At 52.2% G+C, this 19,156-nt stretch overlaps 1 protein-coding gene across 7 annotated transcripts in view; it reads right to left on the reverse strand.

Annotated features, from left to right (window-relative positions):
• TNRC6B (trinucleotide repeat containing 6B) overlaps positions 1 to 19,156 on the reverse strand; it is a 180,068-nt gene that overhangs the window by 36,295 nt on the left and 124,617 nt on the right. For all 7 annotated transcript variants that reach the window (XM_012720494.1, XM_012720491.1, XM_012720493.1 and 4 more), the window contains 4 exons: positions 13,326 to 13,413; positions 10,310 to 10,331; positions 4,207 to 4,548; positions 68 to 2,410 (listed from right to left, as the gene is read on the reverse strand). In XM_012720494.1, coding sequence (XP_012575948.1) covers positions 68 to 2,410; positions 4,207 to 4,548; positions 10,310 to 10,331; positions 13,326 to 13,413 — 2,795 coding nt within the window. The remainder of the gene's footprint in view (positions 1 to 67; positions 2,411 to 4,206; positions 4,549 to 10,309; positions 10,332 to 13,325; positions 13,414 to 19,156) is intronic.

Consider the following 19,156-nt stretch of genomic DNA (forward strand, 5'->3'; position numbering starts at 1 on the left):
CACGCTGCTGGCAAGGGCCTAACAGCGAAGCCTCCTCACCACACCTGTGAGAAAAGCCACTGCCTACCTGATGCTGACTTCCCGGTCATCGGGGTAGGCAGGTTTGGTTCTCGCGGTGCTGGCCCCCCCTGGGAATTCTTGTCCCACAGGTTCACATTCTTGTAGTTGTAGCTGTTGGGGTCTCCCCACGCAGACGTCCCGTCGTCGATATCCATCTTCCGGCTGATTGACTGCGGGGATGGCTCTTCCCAACCGCTGGGCTCCTCGTCCTTTGGGGCCACTGGCTGCGGCCCACTGCTCCAGGTGGAGCCCGAAGGCCGCCCGTTGCCCGGAGGTGGTGGGGGTGGGCCTCCCCACGAGCCAGGAGTCTCTGGAGGTGGCGGCGGTGGCTGTGGTGGCTGCTGCTGCTGTTGGTGCTGTTTATTCCAGGAATTGGGCTGTCTGCCCGTCTCAGTCCAGGCCGGCGATCTCTTGCAATCTTCCCAGCCGCCCTTGGACGCCAGGCTTGTGTTCCCGCCGTTCCCCCAAGTCCCGATCTCATTCTGCCCTCCTTCACCCCACCCGGACACAGGTTTGCTCGCAGAACTTTCCCAACTGCTGTTTTTCGCCTGATCAACTTCCTCTCCCCAGCCATTCTTTCCAGAAGTCCATCCTTGGTTGGGCTGACGCCCTCCCCCCCACCCCTGATCCTTGCCGGAATTCTCATTCCAAGAAGAAGTCTTCTCATCGGGGCGGCCTCCTCCCCAACTGGAAGAGTTGTTGTTCTTGTAGTCATTCCAGCCTGTGTTCTTGGGGTCTTTCCACTCTGTAGAGGCGGAGAGCTCCACCCATCCAGACTTCATCTGATTGCTTTGGCTGGGTGCGTCTCCCCAGCCCCCTGAGTTCTTGGTCTGTGTGGCAGCGCTCTCCCACCCCTCAGTTCCTTTGTCAGATTTCCCCTCGGGCCTTGGCACCTCCTCAATGTCCCACACTGTGTCCTGCTTGATTTGAGTTTGGCCCCAGCCAGTGTTGGACAGCACCCGGGGGTCCAAATCAGTTCGGCTCAACAGAGTCTGCAAGACAGCCTGGCAGTCAGGATGTGTGGGCCGGTACGAGCGGCGGCCGGAGTTATGACTGTCACTACTTCCTGCTTTGTGGTTGCTTCCAGTGCTCTGACCCCCAACTTCACTTCCTGTGGAGCTGGAAGATCTTCCCCAGCAGGGAGCCTGGGCATTGCCTTGGTTTTCAGGGAGGGGGTGGCCCTTTTGATTGTCCCATGCTCCAGTGCTAGAATTTGGTTGGTTTGGACCACTCCATTCTCCAATTTTCAACTCATCAGACCCAGTCGGCTGTTTCCATTCTCCCTGAGAGACCCCGGATGTCATTTTGTTCCCTTCACCCCACTTGTTGTCATTAGAGTCCTGAGGGCCAAAGCTCCAGGACCCACCCGTAGACCTATTATTGTTGTCCCAAGAATCATTTTTTGACCCAGTTGATTTCTGAACAGAAGCTCCTTTCCAGGAGTCCTCTCTATCCTTTCCATTGTTCCCATTGTTCCCAGAATTGCTTTGTCCAGAGACTGTGTCCGTTCCAGAAGGCCCCCTAGCTGCACCCCAAGACCCAACACTCCCAGTCTTTCGATCTCCAGTGCCTGGTGAAGGGGCATCGGGGCTCCTGGAGGCGTTCCCCAAGCCCATCCCAAAGGGCATTCCCTTGTTCTCCATGGGGTTTGGTGAACTTAAGTTCAAGGAGTTAGTGTTTCCATTTTTTGGTCCATCAGTGTTATGAATTTGAGCCTGTTCTCTGCCAGAGACAACAAAATTCACACCCGCATTTTCCATCTTTGCCTGCTGTTCCCTGGACGCCTGGCCCGCCGCGCTGGCCTGGGCGCTGGAATTACCGCTCTCCGCTTCCAGGGCCCCTTTCCTCGGATTTCCTTCTTGGACCAGCGCTGGCCAGGCAGATGGGTTGCTGTTTGGGCTGAAGTTGCTGAAGCCAGAGCCAGGCCCGACTCTCCCCTGACCGCTCACATTCCTCCAGCCGCCCAGTCCACTGCTGCTGTCCGCGGCAGAGTTGGAAGATGGAGCGGATTTAGCCTTGGGGTCAGATTTCCAGACCCCAAGATTACATTCGCTCCCAGAACTTGCAGACTGGCACTGGCTCCCTTTCCCTTTGTTAAGAGTGGTGCTTCCGGGCAGAGCGCTCTTCTCAGAGCCAGGGTTCGAGGCACTGTTGTTGTCGGCGGTGTTTTCGGAAGAAGACTCCGTGTCTTTGCTGGCGATGCAAGGCCACTCTTCCATGTCGGACCTGTCTACAATCACCTTGTCCCAGATGTGACCTGGGCTGGGGGAGGCGCCGTTGTTGGAGGGGGCTCCCGGGCCCCAAGTGGAATTTGCATAATTTGAAGCAGCAGCACCTCCAAGGGTTGACTCTGGAAAGAGAGGGTCTGGTCAGTCACGGTCACACAAGGGCGATCCAGTGCCGCCTATGTCCAGGCTGCTCTACAGAGCCTGCCCCACTGCCTCAGGACCAGCTTCTCTGGCCAGCTGCCTGCCGTGGTTTAACGGTTTCACGACAGGCGTAGCGCTGTTTTGCTCTGCCAGGCTGCTGCTTGGGTTAAGCCAAACGCTACGGCATCTCTCAAAGCTACCCCTTGCCACGGCTAGGGACAGAGAAGGCCTTCTTGGATCTCAGGACTACGCAGCAACACCCTGAACTAGCTCTGCGCCCCTAAGTGCTCCTGGCTGGCGTCATCTTGCTGAAGCACAGCCCTGACCCCGCCACCGCACGGGTGGAGAGCCTTCCACTGCTCCTTAGCGCACAAGAAAAGCTAAAGTCTTCGGCCTGCATTTTGATCAAGATGCTCCAGGGCCTGAGACCAGGTTGCTTTTCTAGCCTCTTCTCCCACCTCTCTCTGTGCAGATGGCTACACTCTACAGGGTCTGACGTTCTCAACTCGCGTCTCCTCACCCTGGCGCCATCCCATGTTGGCACCGTTTCCTCTCCTGAGGACAGGCTGAAATTTTCCCATCTTTGCAGGCCTAGTTTAAGTGCTTCGAGGAAGCTCCGTGAGCTCCACTTCCGTCTTGCCTTGTTCTGTCCAGAGCCACGTGGCTCAGTGCTCTGTGCCCCCAGGCTTCCCCCCACCCTGAGGGCCTTCTGGGCAGGCAGCCCCCTAAGCATCTGCCGAAGGAGAAGGCCCACCGGCGGGATGCCAGGGTGCATGTGCACCGTCCCTGTCCCCGAGGTCCTACCCCTGGCAGGCCAGTCTGGCCCAGCACATATTTGGTGGGGAGAGAGCGGCACATTTTTAACCAAATGATTTCTTCTAGGCTTATTTTAGTCTGTTAAGCAAGCACTTTTAAATCATTAGGAAGTTGGAAAAAAATATTCTGTAGTCTCATAAAACTAAGGATGCCCATGATCTCAAGCTCTTGAGATTAAGAGGCCTCGCTGGTTTTAAGAAAGTTTATGCTGAGCTGAAGCCACGTCCATGCGCATGTCTGGCCGGACTTGGCCACACGGATGCCCACTGTGACCCGCCCTCTCGGCATCCTTTCCCCCGCCCAGGCCCCTCAGGGACGCCACGTGGACCCCTCCACCTGACCCCTCCACCTTCTTCCTCTGCACAGAGACGCTGGCAGGGTTTTCTAGGCAGCTCTAAGTTCAGACTTAGAACTAGGAGGAAGGATTCTACCACGAAGCACCAGTTCAATGTCCCTGCCTACACTCGATGGTGTGAAGCTCTGAACTTTAATATAGCCTCAGATATATTTTCTGAGGTAAGCAGAAAAATGTTAGCCAAAAATAAGAATCTGGGAGTTTTAGTTGTGAACTGATTGAGCCTTTAGCTAGTAAATATTCTCAAAGCTTCTCGCACAAGCCTCTCAGTTCAAGCTCCTTTGTGTAGACAACCAGTTTTCACTAAAGCTTGGAGGTCAGGACCCTCCAGTGAACTAGTAATTAAAAAAAACCTAACACAAGTTCAAGAATGGTGCCACTGGGTGTCCTCCCAGGTGCCACACTGTCCTCCCAGGTGCCGCTCGCTTTCTTCTCCTGCGCTCTGGAAACGTAACGCAGGCACCTGTGCCTCGGCACCACCCCTGCAGTCACGGCCCAGCAGACAGCACGAAGGAGGGCCGAGGAGGCCGCGCTGTCACAGCAGCGTGCAGGGTGGCCCCGCACCCCAGTCTCTGAGCATCCCCGGGCATGCAGGCGGCCGCTCACCTGGCGCGGTCCCACTCTCACTCTGCAGCAGCGTTCCTGTCCCTTGTGCGTTGCTGGGGTTTGCTCCGGGTGCTGTGGAGGGAGGAGGCCCTGCCCCGCCTCCGAGGAGCATGCAGGACGGAGGAGGGGGCTGCCCGCGCTTCAGTAACACTTTGTGGTCCTGCTGGCAGCGGAATCGCGGCGGCACCTCCCGAGGCATGTAGCGGGCGGCGCTGGGCGGCTGTCCGTTGGGCACTGCCACCCTTTTGGCATTGTTGCCACCGTTGACTGGTGGCGATGGAGAGCTGCCAATCGGGCTGGCGGCCGCTGGTTGGCTTAGACTTGGTTTCGTCACTTCGGGCACTGAAAGAGAGATGGGGAAATTGTCTTTGAAATCAAATACATCTTTCTAAAGGTTATTTGCATGAACACATATGTGAGACCAAGCCCAGCGAGATCACACTTCTTTCGTGCTACTCTGGAGGGGGGCGGGGCGGGGTCTCTTCCCCATGCCCAAGACCTCCGGGTACTGAAGGTGGGGAGAAGGTGAGCATGCCACAGGCAGCAGACTCTAGTGCAATGCCCCATTTTCCTTAACAGACGGGGGCACAATCATCACTCACTCCTCGCAGTGAGCGAGCAGGTGGGACTCCCTGGGAGACGGCCTTGCAGATCCATGGGTGCCCCTGGCAGAGTCCACAGCCAGGTCCGAGGCTCTCATGCCAAGAGTCGAGTCCCTTCACTCCATCCTCACAGCCCTACGGGAGAAGTTTACCCCGGCCCCTGGACCAGGCAGGAGGTGCACCCTCACCGGAGTCCTGAGCAGCCCTGTCCACCTCTTTTACCCTGAGTTCTCCATCCACAGGCCGCTCTCCCTCATGAGCTCTAAGACCCTCATCTTTCTGTCACGGGACAGGAACAGAGCCACCACCTACAGGAAACCTCGGACGTGAGGTGCACAAAATCATCATGGTTTGGATCTGCACAGCCAAAGACTCTTGCTTGAATTATGTAAATACCAGAAAAATCAAGCATCTTTCTGCTGCTGTCAAAATATTTTTAAGTGTACCTTGTGAACGTTCCCTCAACTCTCCATTCAAATGTAGACACTTCTCCAATTCAAACAATCTAAGTTCCATGTTGTCTTTTAAAAAGCAATGGGGAAGAGGGGCTCGTGTGGGACACCACACCCCTGGGCCCTCTGGATCCCCAACCCTTGCAGAGTCCGCTCTTCTGGACCTGCACGCCCCTGGCTTCATGCTGCCGGGAGGTGGCCACCCTTTCCACGGAAATGTACCCGGCAAAGGGAGGCTGGCAGGATCGCAGAGGCAATGGCCCGCTGACAGCAGGGAGGACTCTGCCGTCCAGAGTAACACACTGGGCAGTGCCCTTCTGGCTGCTGCAATGACACAGGCAGCACTGGCATCCTGGACTGGCTCCTTTACGAGGAGAAAGACGCCACCAGAAACCCAGGCCCACAGACATCAGTGACACCACCAGCAGCAGGAGACACAAGCAGGTGCCGGAAGTGACTTCAAGGCAGTGCCTGGTCTGACCCCAGCACAGGAGGCACACCGGGCCTCCCAGGGACAGTGGGAGGTCAGCGGACCTCTGACCTGCCCAGCAGGACAAACGCGCGACCTGAGACGCCGCTGGAGGCTGTGCGGCCTACACAGTCTACAGCACCGCTCTGTCCTGGGACAGTCACCGGGACGCACAGGGAGGGGCCGACACAGGTCTCCGCAGCAGGCGGGTTGAAGTGGTTACCTGCCGCTCGCTCCCCAACTACACACCTGCTGTGGCTCGGACCCACTCCGGGAAACTGCTCTCCTGCAGAGCCACCAGGGATTACACCTCACCTGATGGTGTAAATGTCCCTGGGCATTTAAACCTTCCAGAGGTGAAGTCCATCCCTGGACTAAACTCTCCATGGCTCCCAGATGTTGATCTTAGTTCCTTTTGGCAAATCCTTTCCTAGATCCTGCATTTCTTCTAATGCACTTAGTCATGTTAGTTTTTGTAAACCAGTAACTTCACACTGACACCTACCTCTAAGCCAACATCTTTCCACGAGGCTCACTCACTACATCCAGACTCCTCCACCACGCACACCTTTCCCACCAGAATTATCATCCCTGTTAAATCTGGCCTTCACTTCAAGCCCACAGACCCTCTCCACTCCACACCTAAGGCCCGACAAGGGCACTCGGTTCCTGCCTGGAGCACTTTCTGGTGTCTGTTGCCTGTCGCCCAGGCTGGCCCATGTCTTCCCACACACCCTGTCTGAAATTCCTGTCCTCCTTGCTTCAGAATTCTCACGTTTTTTAATGATGAAAGAAAGGAAAACCATAACCTATGCTTTCCTGAAATACAATTTCTACTTCAGTCTCGCGTATAGCCAGAGACCTGGCACTTCCACGCCTGAGCTGAGTAAAGGGGTGGACTCAGAGTTAAGGGGGGGCTGCCTGAGGAAGCTCCTTCCCTGGGGGGAGAGGGAGAACTGGGACTGAAAGCCCACAGGCTCCTGGGAAAGGACAAGCGACTGTGAGAAGGGACGGAGACCAGGGCCATGCTCGGCTCGCTAGAGATAACTTTCACTTCTTCTCCCTGTTTCTTAACAACTAACACCCTTGGGAAGCTGGAAACAGGCTCTCAGATCACTGTAGGGTTATTTGATTTTATTTGTTACTGTGGGGAGGGGAGTGAGGGAGGACGGAAACTGTGTTCCAATGGATGCCAGGTATGAAAAAACAAGAGTTAGAAGGAAAATTTGGTTAATAGATAGGAGAGAAAGTTTACATTTTAAGACTCTGCAGAACAGAGGGGTATGTGTTCTAAGCACAGACCCGGTGTCCCCAACAGACAAGTCGGAGTGACACAAGCTATGCAACCTCCGTCGTCAGACACGGTCCAGAGGGAGGGGAATTGCTCTGAAAAATCAGACTTTCCACGCTAACTTATGTTATGACCTCCCTTTTTTGTATAATCGTAATATCAAAATATTCTGAGCAACTTTCAGCTTACAATTGGATGGCCTCAGCCGCACAAGGCCTGCCTGGCCCTGACAAGCAAGCACTGCACCAGGGTGAAAAATTCCTCTGAAGTCAAGTGACTTGACAACTGGCTGATCAATAAAAGCAAAAGGGCTGTTTCTGCAAAGTCTCCCTCACCGCCGGATGGAGGAAAACCCAAACCTTATCATTCTACTATCTCACCTAGCCTTCTATTCAGCTTCTAAAGAATTACTCAAACTTCCTACTGTCTGGCCTTTAGTTATGGAAATTCATCCAGGCTGCCTGTTTTAAAACTAGCCAGGTTTTTTACCTTCTACACCTCAAAGCAATCCACAAAGCCTTCTGGCTAGTCTTTCAGGATTCTACTATCTAGTCTTTAGATAAGGAAATTCACCTAAGTCTCCTATTCAGAGCGAATTAAGCTTTCTACTGTCTAGACCTCAAGGAAACTCACTTAAAACCTTTTAGCAAGTTTCTTCAAAGAACTTTTTCCAAAACTTGATTTGCAAGAAATTTCCTCTTCCTGCCTCCCAGGATGTCTCAGGTAGAAAAAACCATCAAGTAATCAATAAGGTTTAAGGGCCTTATTTTTATCAATCTCCACTATAGTATTATCAGTCTTAAACTTTGTGCACCTATGTACCTGTTTTTAACCTTGATTGATTTTAGAATGTTATAATCTCAAGTAAAGGTCAAACCGACCCCAGACTATTCTTAGAAAAAAGGTGATTGTGATCTCAGCCCCTTCCGTATGCTAATGTCATCCCTCACTGCCTGCTTGAAATGTATAAAATAAACCTCTGCAGAAGGCAGAGCAGGAAGATTTGCACCCAACCCCGACTCCCGTGTCTTCCTCGCACCCGCTCCTCTCCCCCTCTTGGAATCTCCGCACGCCGACGCCTCCCCATCTTAAGGTCCTGCCTGTGTTGCCTCCAGACACCTCAAAAGTTGGAGCTGGTCTCTGACACCAGAGAAAGGCCTGAAGGAAGCGCAGCCCGTCTCGGGCGCAGCTGGTGCTTGGCCCCCAAGCACTCGAGCAGCAGCAGGCCTAGACACCCACCGCCACAGTCCACAGCCCCAGAGCCTGGTTTTGCAGGAAGATGCCCATTTTCTCATCTGTTGTCCCCAGAAATCTCCAAGAAGTCCTATAATATAGGTACTATGTCCCCAAATCTGTTCCCAGGCAGTTAATTGGCTTCTGCATACACCGTGTGCCACTGTCAGTAACTGTGTCCATGGGAAAGTAATGTCAAAGGTGCAGCGTCCAGCACAAAGCCTGCTCTGGCCGGCAGTGTGAGAGACAATCTTCTCGATAGCCAAGATGTCGCTGATAATGATTTGCTTATTTTATAAATCACTACAAAGTCCTGGACTACATTCTTCTTTGAAATGCTTTATGATTAGAAATATATTACAGCAATGTTTAGTCATTTGGCAATTTTATCTAGAACTGAGTTCCCTAAGAAACCAGGGGACCCCTTAGTCCACACCAGCCTGTGGCACACATTAGCCTCACCCTGCAACAGAACAGAGCCAGAAGCTTCCTCTCTTCTCTCTCACCCTCATCTTGCTCCCAGCCATCACAGTCATAACTGACTCCTCACCAGGGCAGTGGTTCTCAGCTGTGGACGTATAATGGATCACCTGCAGAGCTTTCCGGAATAAGGCCATGGCCTGGGACCACCAAGGGCAAGCAAGGCTGGGTATTTTGATGCCAGTGACTTAAAATTAGATACTAGTTGAGAGTCACACATCTTAGTAGGGAAAGGAATTAAATCTCCCGTTCTTAAGGCAAACCCAGTAGAGTGTGTCCTTCAGCAGACAAGCCTTCGGAACCAACTTTCAACAGCAGAGGAAGGACCGTCAGCTGCAGAGTGGGGTACCTGATTCTGTCAACAACATTATCACTATTTTGTAAAAGAGTTGGCATGCATTGATTGCACATTCTAGGGCCTCACTGATGGCACAAGGGGTTAAGTCTCAACACTGTGAAGATATTGGAGTTTGATCCCCACCATGGAGTGACCCACACAGCACTGCAGACCTCTTCTGTCTCCCGCTGCTCCCCTCAGCAGTGGATTTCAGTGGCTACGCCTGTTCTGCTCCCAGCTCTTCCCTGGTGAGTCCTTGCACCCCCTGCACCTCTTAACATCCCAGTTCTTGTATGCATAAATAATCTTTTAAAAAATAAATCTTTAAACACACACACGCACACACAAAGCGCATTCCAGGATCTAGTTCAGAAGCGGGTGTGGCTAGTGAGCATGCTTAACAGCCTGTTTTCAGACCTGATGCACGGCATAGGTCAAGAAGGTGAACACCCTCTATAGTTCATGTCTGTCAATCAGGCGCCTGTACTTTTTCTTATTGAAAAGTTTCAGTTAAAAATCATGACCCAGTCCTCCCTGGTGGTGCAGTGGGTTGGAGCGTAGCACTAAGAAGCTAAAGCCACTTCCACATGAGTTCGATCCCCGCCTTGCCCCAGAGGTGACCACATGGCGCGGCAGGCCTCTCCTGACCTGCCCGCTGCTCCCCTCAGCAGTGGACTTCGTCGATCTGCCTGTTCTGCACCCCACTCTGTCTCTGGTGAATCCTCTCACCCTCCACATCTCTGGCCTGTACCCCAGTTCTGTATGAATAAATAAATCTTTAAAAAAAAAACCAAAAAACACATGACCCTTGGGGGCAGAGTGGGGAATGGGATCAAAAACGGTGGGGGAGGAAAATGCACTGGACTATGGTGATGGCACACGGATGATTTGGTGATAGGAAGCCCACAGGATGACAACTGAGATGGAAAAATGCACGGAATGATGTAAAAATAAACTATTATATTATTTTTAAAATAATAGTAAAAAAATGACACTTAAAAACAAAAATCATGACCCAAATGCTTCCCTAACAAGGCATTACTTTTTCTGTTGTCTCCTGGAAAATGTAAGGCCAAACAGGGCCCTACCACAAGAACCCTGCCGTTGTCACGCCGCCTCTGCCTCTCCAGGGACTGACGCCTTACTTGCTCAGGGCCTACTCTCACTCGCCAGCAGGTGGCTGCTGAGTCAGCAAGTGTAAGCCCTAACCAGAAAACACATTAAAGGGGGCAATCTTACCTTTGGTTTTTTGTTCCGTGACCTGCAAAATAAACAGAGATAAGTTAAGCTTCACTTTCTAGTTCAGTGCTGCAGACTACTTTAAATCTGATCATTCAAGTAACTCTAGCCGTGGGAGATGCACAGGCACAGCTAACCTGCGAGAAGGACCTGCCCGACAGGGGCCACGTGTGCAGCTCTAACTACGTGACCATCATTACGAGGGTGCTAAAATGACAACAAGCAGCACCCACTCCTTAAATCACGAGGGTCTGTACCAGGAAGACTGCCATTGTGATGCCATGACCGGAGAAGGTGGATGAATGTGGCCCAGAAACTAAATTAGCCACAGACACAGAAGATTCCTCAGTGAGGATGGATGCAAACAACTGGTCTCAAGTTAAGAAAGCAAAAGGTCAGGGGTCCCGACCAGGGCCTCAGCTGGGCAGCAGCATTCTAACCAGCCTGCCCCTTCCTGGCAAGGGACCTCGGTTTTTTATTTAATTGCAGAATGGAGGTAAGTATAGTATCTCCCCCCCTTGGAGTTGTTACGAAGGTTAAATCAGCTGTCCTAGGCTAGTGCTCTGTGTTTGCTCTTATCGAAGTTTATATTCACCAGCATGACCCAGAGCAATGACTGAAGTATGTAAATTCAGAACAAATCCAGATTGCTTGTGTAAAGCTCTTCTTAATATAGTAACTATACAACTGTGGTCCAACCACGTCCAGCTAGAAAGCTGGACAGGCTAAACAGAATGGTGAGTTTCTGGAGCGGCTGGCAGTGACGATCGGAAGAGCGTGGAAAGCCGCTGCTGCCTGTACGGGAGGGAGGTGAAGGAGGTAGGAAGGTGCGAGGTGCGAGTCGCACAGCCGCCACGAAAAGACTGCCAGACAGCGGCTGACAGAGCTGCACGCGTCCGCTCCCCTCTGACCGTTCGCTCGTCAGGCAGACAAGTGACTCCACGGCACCAGGCACGGCCCTATTCCCGGGTGAAGAGGCAAACCCTCGCCAGCACCGCAGGAGGCGAAGCGCCGGCAGACGGGCTGGGCGGGCAGCAGGAACGGGGCGCTCAGTGTGTGCTGGCTGAAGGGTGAACGGGGCACAACTCACACACTGCACATTCTCTATGATTCTTTGCATGCCAGCACATTTTATACCTCCTAGCTGAGGTGTTGTCTCTAAAATAAGGCTGGCTGACGCTAAGACAATCACATGATCAGCTTTGTGCTCGCTCCTCGAAACTGCTGAACCAGATTCTAGCTGTGGAAATTACTCAGAGCTAGAACTGACATCACCCAATCTAGAATATTCTTGGGGAAAAAAAAAAGACTGCATTTTTACCGCTCATAATTAATTAGCCATGATAAAATGCAGTTCCGGTGATTTTCCTCTTCACGTCACCTCTTTAACTAGTTCCTGGCGCAGACGCAAGCACACGGTGGAGCCTGTCCAGCTGTAAAAACTTCACGCTCTGCAGAAACAGCCCCAGTTCAGTCCTCACTAAACCCTTGCCCATCTCCCATCTTTTATTTTACATCATTTTTCCATTAGTAGAACTCACAACCACAGTTTACAGGCACATAGTTCATTAAACATTTCTGGCTATCAGCTTAAGACGGCACCGCCACTATGTGGGCGGCGTCTGGCCTGACAGTCCCTCCTGGCACCTCTTGCTACGGGCTTTGCTCAGCTCCCTCGCACCCAGTCTCTTAAGAAGCTATTCACAGCGACGGCAAAATCCAATTTTGGTACCAATTTAGCAGAGGAGATGCGAACGGCCTAAGGAAGGAAAACCCTTCCCGAGGTCCCCTCCCGGCGCCCGGCTGCAGGTCAGCATGCCAGGGCTGGGGTGGATGCCCCTGTACCAGGCCTGGCTGGCCTGCACTGTAGGCCTCGCCAACGTGGAATGCAGCTGCATACCCACAAGGAAGCGTGAGATGAGCCTCTGGGTCACAACCAACATGGTTACGCTGCCCTCCTCTGTCTCTTTAGACCACCCTGACAGCCGGATTAGGAGTAGCTCATTAGAAGCAGGGACCCTGGGAACATGATGATGTGGCAGTGGGCGCACCCACTGTTAATAGAAACAACTGAAAGCAGAAAAAAATCACAGAGGGGCCAGGGGTCCATCAGAGCTGCAAACTACCTTTTAATAAGTCGGGAGGCGCAGCACAACTGGATGCCACATGTTAAAGTGGCAGGGTCTCTGCCTCGCCAATGCCACTCCCGTGACTGCCTTGTATGCCGCAAGCAACCCCTCAGTGAAGCACTGAGTCCGTACACCTTGTTGGGTTCCTATTCAACTGCCTAGTCAAATGCCTTGCAGCAATTTCTACCACCCCCTGAAGCAGATCTGTCTAACCTGTACCAGACTGGGGACCCCAAACCTGACTGAGAGTGAAGCCTCACTTCCCAAGGAAGCAGAATCAGAGGGGGCCGGGGGGAAGCAGAGTGGTGTGCTTTGCGGCAAAGGGGCAGAGCCGGCGGCCGGCCGCCCTGCTCCTGAGGCCTGTCAAACCAGCGCCTCGGCTAAGACTGGGAGCTGACAGCTGTCCGTCCTCCGCTGCTCCACTTCAGTACCCTTTTCCTCCCCTGGCAACCCCCAAAGGCATGTGATAGCATCTCCCCCAGAGCACTGAGCAGGCCCACCACACCCCCTGAGTAAGCACTCTGTGGAATGATCAAAAGGCAGACTCGCATAGAGGGCCAAGAGGGCATCAGCGCACTCTGCAAGGCCATTCTAAAGCTTCAGAAAACGAAGCCTAATTACACAAGCAAGGAGAGCCGGCAGCAGTGTGAAGCGGAAGTCCTCTCGCCTCTCTCAGTGTTGTTTAGTGCTATTTTCAGATAATTGGCTGCAGCACTGTTTACCTATTACACTTTATGGTAACAAATGCAGGTCTTCAATGCTCTCCCACTTTTAAATCTTAGAAATTAAGTAATAACACGATTAAGCTATCAGGTGCTCAAACCAGGGCAGTTACTTATTCTAGATGCTTGGTGGTTGTAAAGGCAGACAGAAGTGGTTCAACACACCTTCTGAGTGGCTTCTTTTTTCTTTTTATCCTCTTTCTTCCTTTTCTTGTCTTCCATTAACTGTTCTTCCCTTTCTTGCTCCTTCTCTCTGTTAAAAGAACATTATACAAAACGTTATTCACAGCCTATTTATGTAGCCAATCAAATGCATACAGATGGTGTGCAAGCAACATTTCATCTCTGTGAGCAGAATGGGTATTTTACTTCAACTAAGGGGATGCAAAAAGCCACATTTTGCAAAACAGCAAAGTTTGGTTTCAAAAGAGTCCACTAAAGGGTGTTTTATAATCCCTTCCTAATAGAAAACACACACACAGCGTTAATATATTTCCGACTCAACAAAGAACCTGATTTGAATACATGACAATATCCAGTTGATTTCCGGCACTATAATGCAGAACACATTGATTTAATTAGGACACACAGGTATTTATCATCATTTGGGTCCCTTCCCATAACATCTTCTGAGTGGTTAGCGTAACTTTATATGCTCTTTATTCCCTACTTTTCCTTTATATTATTAATAATATGTTTCACATTTGTGTTTTCAAGGCAGGTACTAAATGTCCTGTAAATTCACATAGTCCCTGTTGGGCAAATCCACAGTGGCAGCTTCGTGCATGCGTGAGTTAAGATGATCCGGTTTTGCTCCCTTCATTAGAATAAAAATGATACACAGTAGTAAGCATTCTAGGTGAAGAAATGTGCTGAGTCTTAAGAAATCAAGAGGATGACTCACATTTGAAAACTTACTTTAATATGTAATATTTAATCTAATGTCCCACGTACAGATTCAAATGCACATTCTCATATGCTAATATAATAGATACAGAAAAGCTGGCAATTTTTACTCTACTTATCAACTGGGAGAAAAAAGCCCACGCGCCCACTGGCGTGACTGCAAAGCTCAAGGCAGGTACCCCGAAAGGCTGCTCTCGCAGCACTTCAGAATGGGAAGGAAAGGCAGAGAACAAGTTTCCAGTTGCCCAAAATACTGGGCGGATACCTGGGGTACCCGTGACTCTGGGGGATAGAGCACGTCAAATCCGTGGTTTCACAGGTATCATTTAAGGAAAAGGTTAAGCGTTGGGGAAACTAGGAAAAATATTAAGTAAATGTTTGTAGATGTAGCCAAAAAAGGGAGAAAAAAATCACAAATGGTTCCGAAGGACTGAAGTCTGGGTGACAGAACCGCTCCGCCTGCACGGAAGGGACTGGCAGGCGGCACGGGGGCGGCGCCGGAGGGTCACGGAGGCTGTGCTCGCAGCAGGAAGAACTAACCACGTGAGGGCGTCCCCACAGCACCTTCCACAGTCACAAAGGCCACTTCACGAAAGGGTCCTTCTCCTTCTGCGCCTCGGCGTGAGTCCCGAAAAGACTTACACAGTCCGGGCGAAGGGCACCCGGGAGAGCTGCTGAACGCGTTTCTGAGCAGTGGCCAGCGGGGTGCTGACCATCTATGGGCGGCGGCTCCTGGGGCCTCCGGCTTGCTCGTGACCCAGTTCCTGTAACTCAGTTTCCACAGTTTAAAGCAGCGACTAGAAAGAAGAGCAACCACGTGCGGACAGCTAAAGTGCTCGGTTGCTTTTAGAAAGCATTCAGTCGCAAATTTTTTTCTAAATCACTTCTTGATTAAAAAGTCTATGTAAAAACTCAGTGTAAACAAAAGCCTTCGGTCTTTCATGAGATGTTTTTTAAAAGAAAAAAAAAACAGCTAATCTTTTAAAATATTTTTTTCCTATAAACAGGTAATTCAGGGAAAGGGCCTGAAATTCGTGTTCACTGTAAGCAGCTTTATTTCCAAACCAAATATTTTTCACAGCTTTCCAGGAGACAGTGCTTCCACACTCACCTTTTCCTGCATAAATGTGCTCTCTTTACACTTCCCTTCCTTGGAAAGAATTTATTTCCCCGACCAAAACTGCGGCATGGCCAGATGGTCACTGAATAACAATCAAAGTGTGAGGTTCACCTCTGTTCCAACTCACGTGGACTCATCTTAGCTGTACCGTAGTATCAACTGGGTGACTCTGACAGAGCCCAGGCACAGCGGGTGGCAAGTGCAGCTGACTGTGGCACAGGCACGCTGGGAGCACTCTGGTCTCTCTCACTGACGGTGAGGGGATAAGAAACACCCTGACAGCTATGCCCACATCTTCAACTCTGATTGTGATTCTAAGTAGCATTCTCCACTAAGAGAACCAAACTGGCAAGTTTGGGGTGAGGGCAGGACAAGTATTAGCATGAGCCTGAAATGCTTGTTGGCCTAGAAACACTGGAACCCTCCACCAAAGATGGCAGCGGCCCTTGGTCAGGGAGGCTCATCTGAAGGGTTCCAGCAGGCGACATCTGGGACAACATGAGCATATAAATAACGACGAAGGAGACTGTAAGCCACTGTGTGAAGTCAGAAAGCAGGGCCACAAGAGAAAGGTGCATAAACGAATACATTGAAAGTCAAAGGAATCTTCACAGTTTTAAGGCACTTCCCTATAAAGTTGACTGATTTTTATAAAAGAGAAAAAAATAATTATAGCGACAAGCCCGCCAGACATGACCTGAATCAAGTAACCCACGTGCTCTTCCGAAACAGATCAGGCTGAGGCTGTGCATTCTGGAGAGGATGCAGTGAGCTACCTGTCCTCTCTGTGGCTCTCCTTTCAGATCTGAATCACTGAGACATCACCACGAGGAACCATCAGACAACCCCAGCGAAGGGCTACTTTTCAAAATAACTGATCTGCAGTCTTCAAAAGTTTCAAGGTTATAAACAACCAAGAAATGAAAGACACTAAAGAGACCTGGCAGCCCACTGCAAATCCTTTTGCTCGGAAGGCCATTATTAGGGCCAGTGTCAAACAGGCGGGGCTGGCGGGCACTGGCAGAGAAGATCAGTGCGAGCAGTGCTGACGAGCAGTGCTGAAGGACGGCTGTGGCTCTGTGCGAGGATGCCCTTGTTTGTAGAATGCTCCAGGAAGAGAAGGGCGCAGGAGATGGGACACTGGGTCAGCACATTGTTCTCAGACCACTCAGGGAAAGTATTGTGCATTTTTAAAAAAATCATACTTGCAACTTTTTCTGCAAGTTCCAAATTGTTTCCAAAAACAAAGTTGCCAAAACAAACATCATCAAAACCATTACCCAGGCAGCTTCCCAAATCCGATGGAGAGGGATTTCTGAGGATTCTTCCAACTTCCCCCCAGAGTGGCTCTTACACATATCCAGTGTGGGGAACACTCCCAATCTGAGTTCCAGTATTTAGGTCTGCACTGTTAACTGCAGAATCCACGCCCTCCCCCCCCCCCCCCCCCAGCCAGCAGATACAAAGGCAGATGATGAGGTATGACCCAGGTAACCGTCAGTTGTCTCTATGTCTGGAAATGGGAGAAATCACCCCCGCCCCCCCCAACCCTAAACACACAGCCAGATGCAAGTGCAAACAGATCCAGAATAAATCTAGAATGTACAAAGCAAAACTAAGCATAAGTGAGGTGAAGAAGACTCAACAGTTGTTTCTTTCCTTTTCTTCAGCAAGTAACCACCAGTTGAAAGAAGTGGAAGTGACTTTTAGAGAAGCTGAATCACTTGAGCTGCGGGGAGCAAGCCTGTCCTGCAGACAGGCGAGGACTCCGGCGTCCTGAAAACCTGCTGCGTCACGCGTCCTGGGCCTCCGCGGACTCGGCCCACGTGGAGGTGACGACTGACAACCCCGCCCTCGTGCTGCTGTTCAAGTCCACTCACAGTACACTCACAGTACGTCCCACCTGCAGTTTCTTCACCCGCTTGTCATACCCGACACACAAAACACGCCTCCTCCTCGCTACTCCATCTTCTCCCGTCGGCAAGTCCTGGCTCAACAGCTATCAGTGTCAATAACTTTCCTGACAAGCGAGGGAGGGGGCTTGTGGGAGAGCATGCCAGGTAGAGGGCTGTAAAGAAAGACACGCAGGCAGGAGCAGAGGAGTGGGGGAGTGCTGAGGTCAGTGACTGCAGCCATCAAATCAGCCGGCAGCCCTGCGCAGGACTGAACAGGCAGAGCCGGACGGGTGCGCACACAAACCAAAGCTCCCAACCTCCGGCCAACCGAAGGCCCCTCCCCTCGGTGTCTCCTGGCGTGTCGGGATGCCAGCCCAGAGCACAGGGGGAGGAGGGCGGTGGGGCAAGAGTGTGGCATTGGCTTCCGCGGGGATCTGACTGCCCCGGGCCTGAGCACCAACACCGCAAACGCGTCACTAGACCAGCTCTTAAACAAGGGGCAGCACTGTGGGTCCCGTTCTGGGGCAGGCGCTGACCTCGGCCATTGAGGGACAGAGACCGCACAGCCCCCAGAGAGCTGAGGTTCCTGGCCTCCATGCCAGGACATCACTGCGAATGCCACAGGACAATCAAGCTAGGAAAGGGATGCGAGAGTGGCCAGGAGGGAAGGGGCCGGCCGGGGGTGGCCACTTCCCCAGAAGGCCTCCAAGGCGGCAATTTGGGAGCGGATGCTGTAAGGGAGAGCATCCCCAGAGGCCAGGGGCTGCCTGGGCAGGCAGAATGCTAAGGCAGGGTCCGCCCCTGTGCTGTGCTTGGAGTGATGGGACCTGGACCAGCGTTGCCTGTGCTCTGGAAGAGCCCTCGCGCACACCCAAAGGGCCAAGCAACCTATTTGTTAGAAGCTTCCCTCTACCTCACATTCAGTGGTGACTGCTGCCGCAAGCAAGACGCAGAGCTGCTGGCAGGCGAAGAGCCTGTCCCACCTTTCTGAAACCCTCAGGTCTTCATGTGGAGGCGTCCACGCCCTGCCCTGCCCTGCCCTGCCCGGCTCTCCACCAGCACCCCGAATACTCTGAACACAGGCCACCTGCAGCGCCTTTGGCGCTCTGAGCCTTGGCTGTACCAACTCACGGCCTGGGGGAACTTCTTCCCACAAACTAGAATAGCTTCAGAGTTAGTTGTGTTTTCCCTTAAGCTGGACCATGACCAAGGTCCTCAGTGCAGACGGCCTCCCCAGCAGCAGAGGTGGCCCACCGCCCCACAGCTCAGCAGCACCCCACCACAGCGAAACAGACCTTCCGTTCAGAGAACTGGCAGCACTCATCGGCAGGGAACGGCCCCCGACACAGGGAGCACCTTTCACTGCTCTGAGGTCTGGATGATCGTGCCAACCTCTCCCTGCATCCTTTGGGCCCTGCTCTTGGTGAGCGCCCATCAGTTCAGCCCATGCCATGCACCTGTGTGGGCTCACCTGAGCAGGCACGACAGCCCCAACACCTGAAGCCTCGCAGCGACTCACACAGCGAGAGGAGCTGGCGATGAATGCATCAGCAGCCCGGAAGCCGACCCCAAACGCTGCATTCTGTGCAGCTCTACCACACAAGGTGCAGACAGGGCAGGTGGCCATCAGGAGCTGCGGGGGGCCAGCAGCAGGTGTAGTTATGCGAAAGGGTGGCTCCAGCGATCTGGTGGTGACAGGCCAGGCCTGTGCCTGACAGACCCACGTGGCAAGTCACTCTGGGGAAACCTAAGGAAGATGGGTGACGGGGAGCTCCATGAACACACCTGGGGGAGGGGGCTGCCCGAAACCGTCGACAGAAACAGGGTGACCAATGCAAAGACTCACTCAGTGTTATTTCTTATAACTGCTTCTGAATTATTTCAAAAACAATTATTTCAATAAAATTTTAATTTAAAAAGTCTTAAACACAGAGCCCTCCCTGGTGGCGCAGCGGGTTAAAGCACAGCACAAAGAAGCTTAAGCCACTTTCCGCATGAGTTCGATCCCTGCCTGCCCGGAGGTGACCACATGGCGCGGCAGACCTCTCCTGACCTGCCCGCTGCTCCCCTCAGCA

This window comes from Condylura cristata, unplaced genomic scaffold (assembly GCF_000260355.1).
Source record: "Condylura cristata isolate star-nosed mole 26May11 unplaced genomic scaffold, ConCri1.0 scaffold00004, whole genome shotgun sequence".
Taxonomy (NCBI): Eukaryota; Metazoa; Chordata; class Mammalia; order Eulipotyphla; family Talpidae; genus Condylura; species Condylura cristata.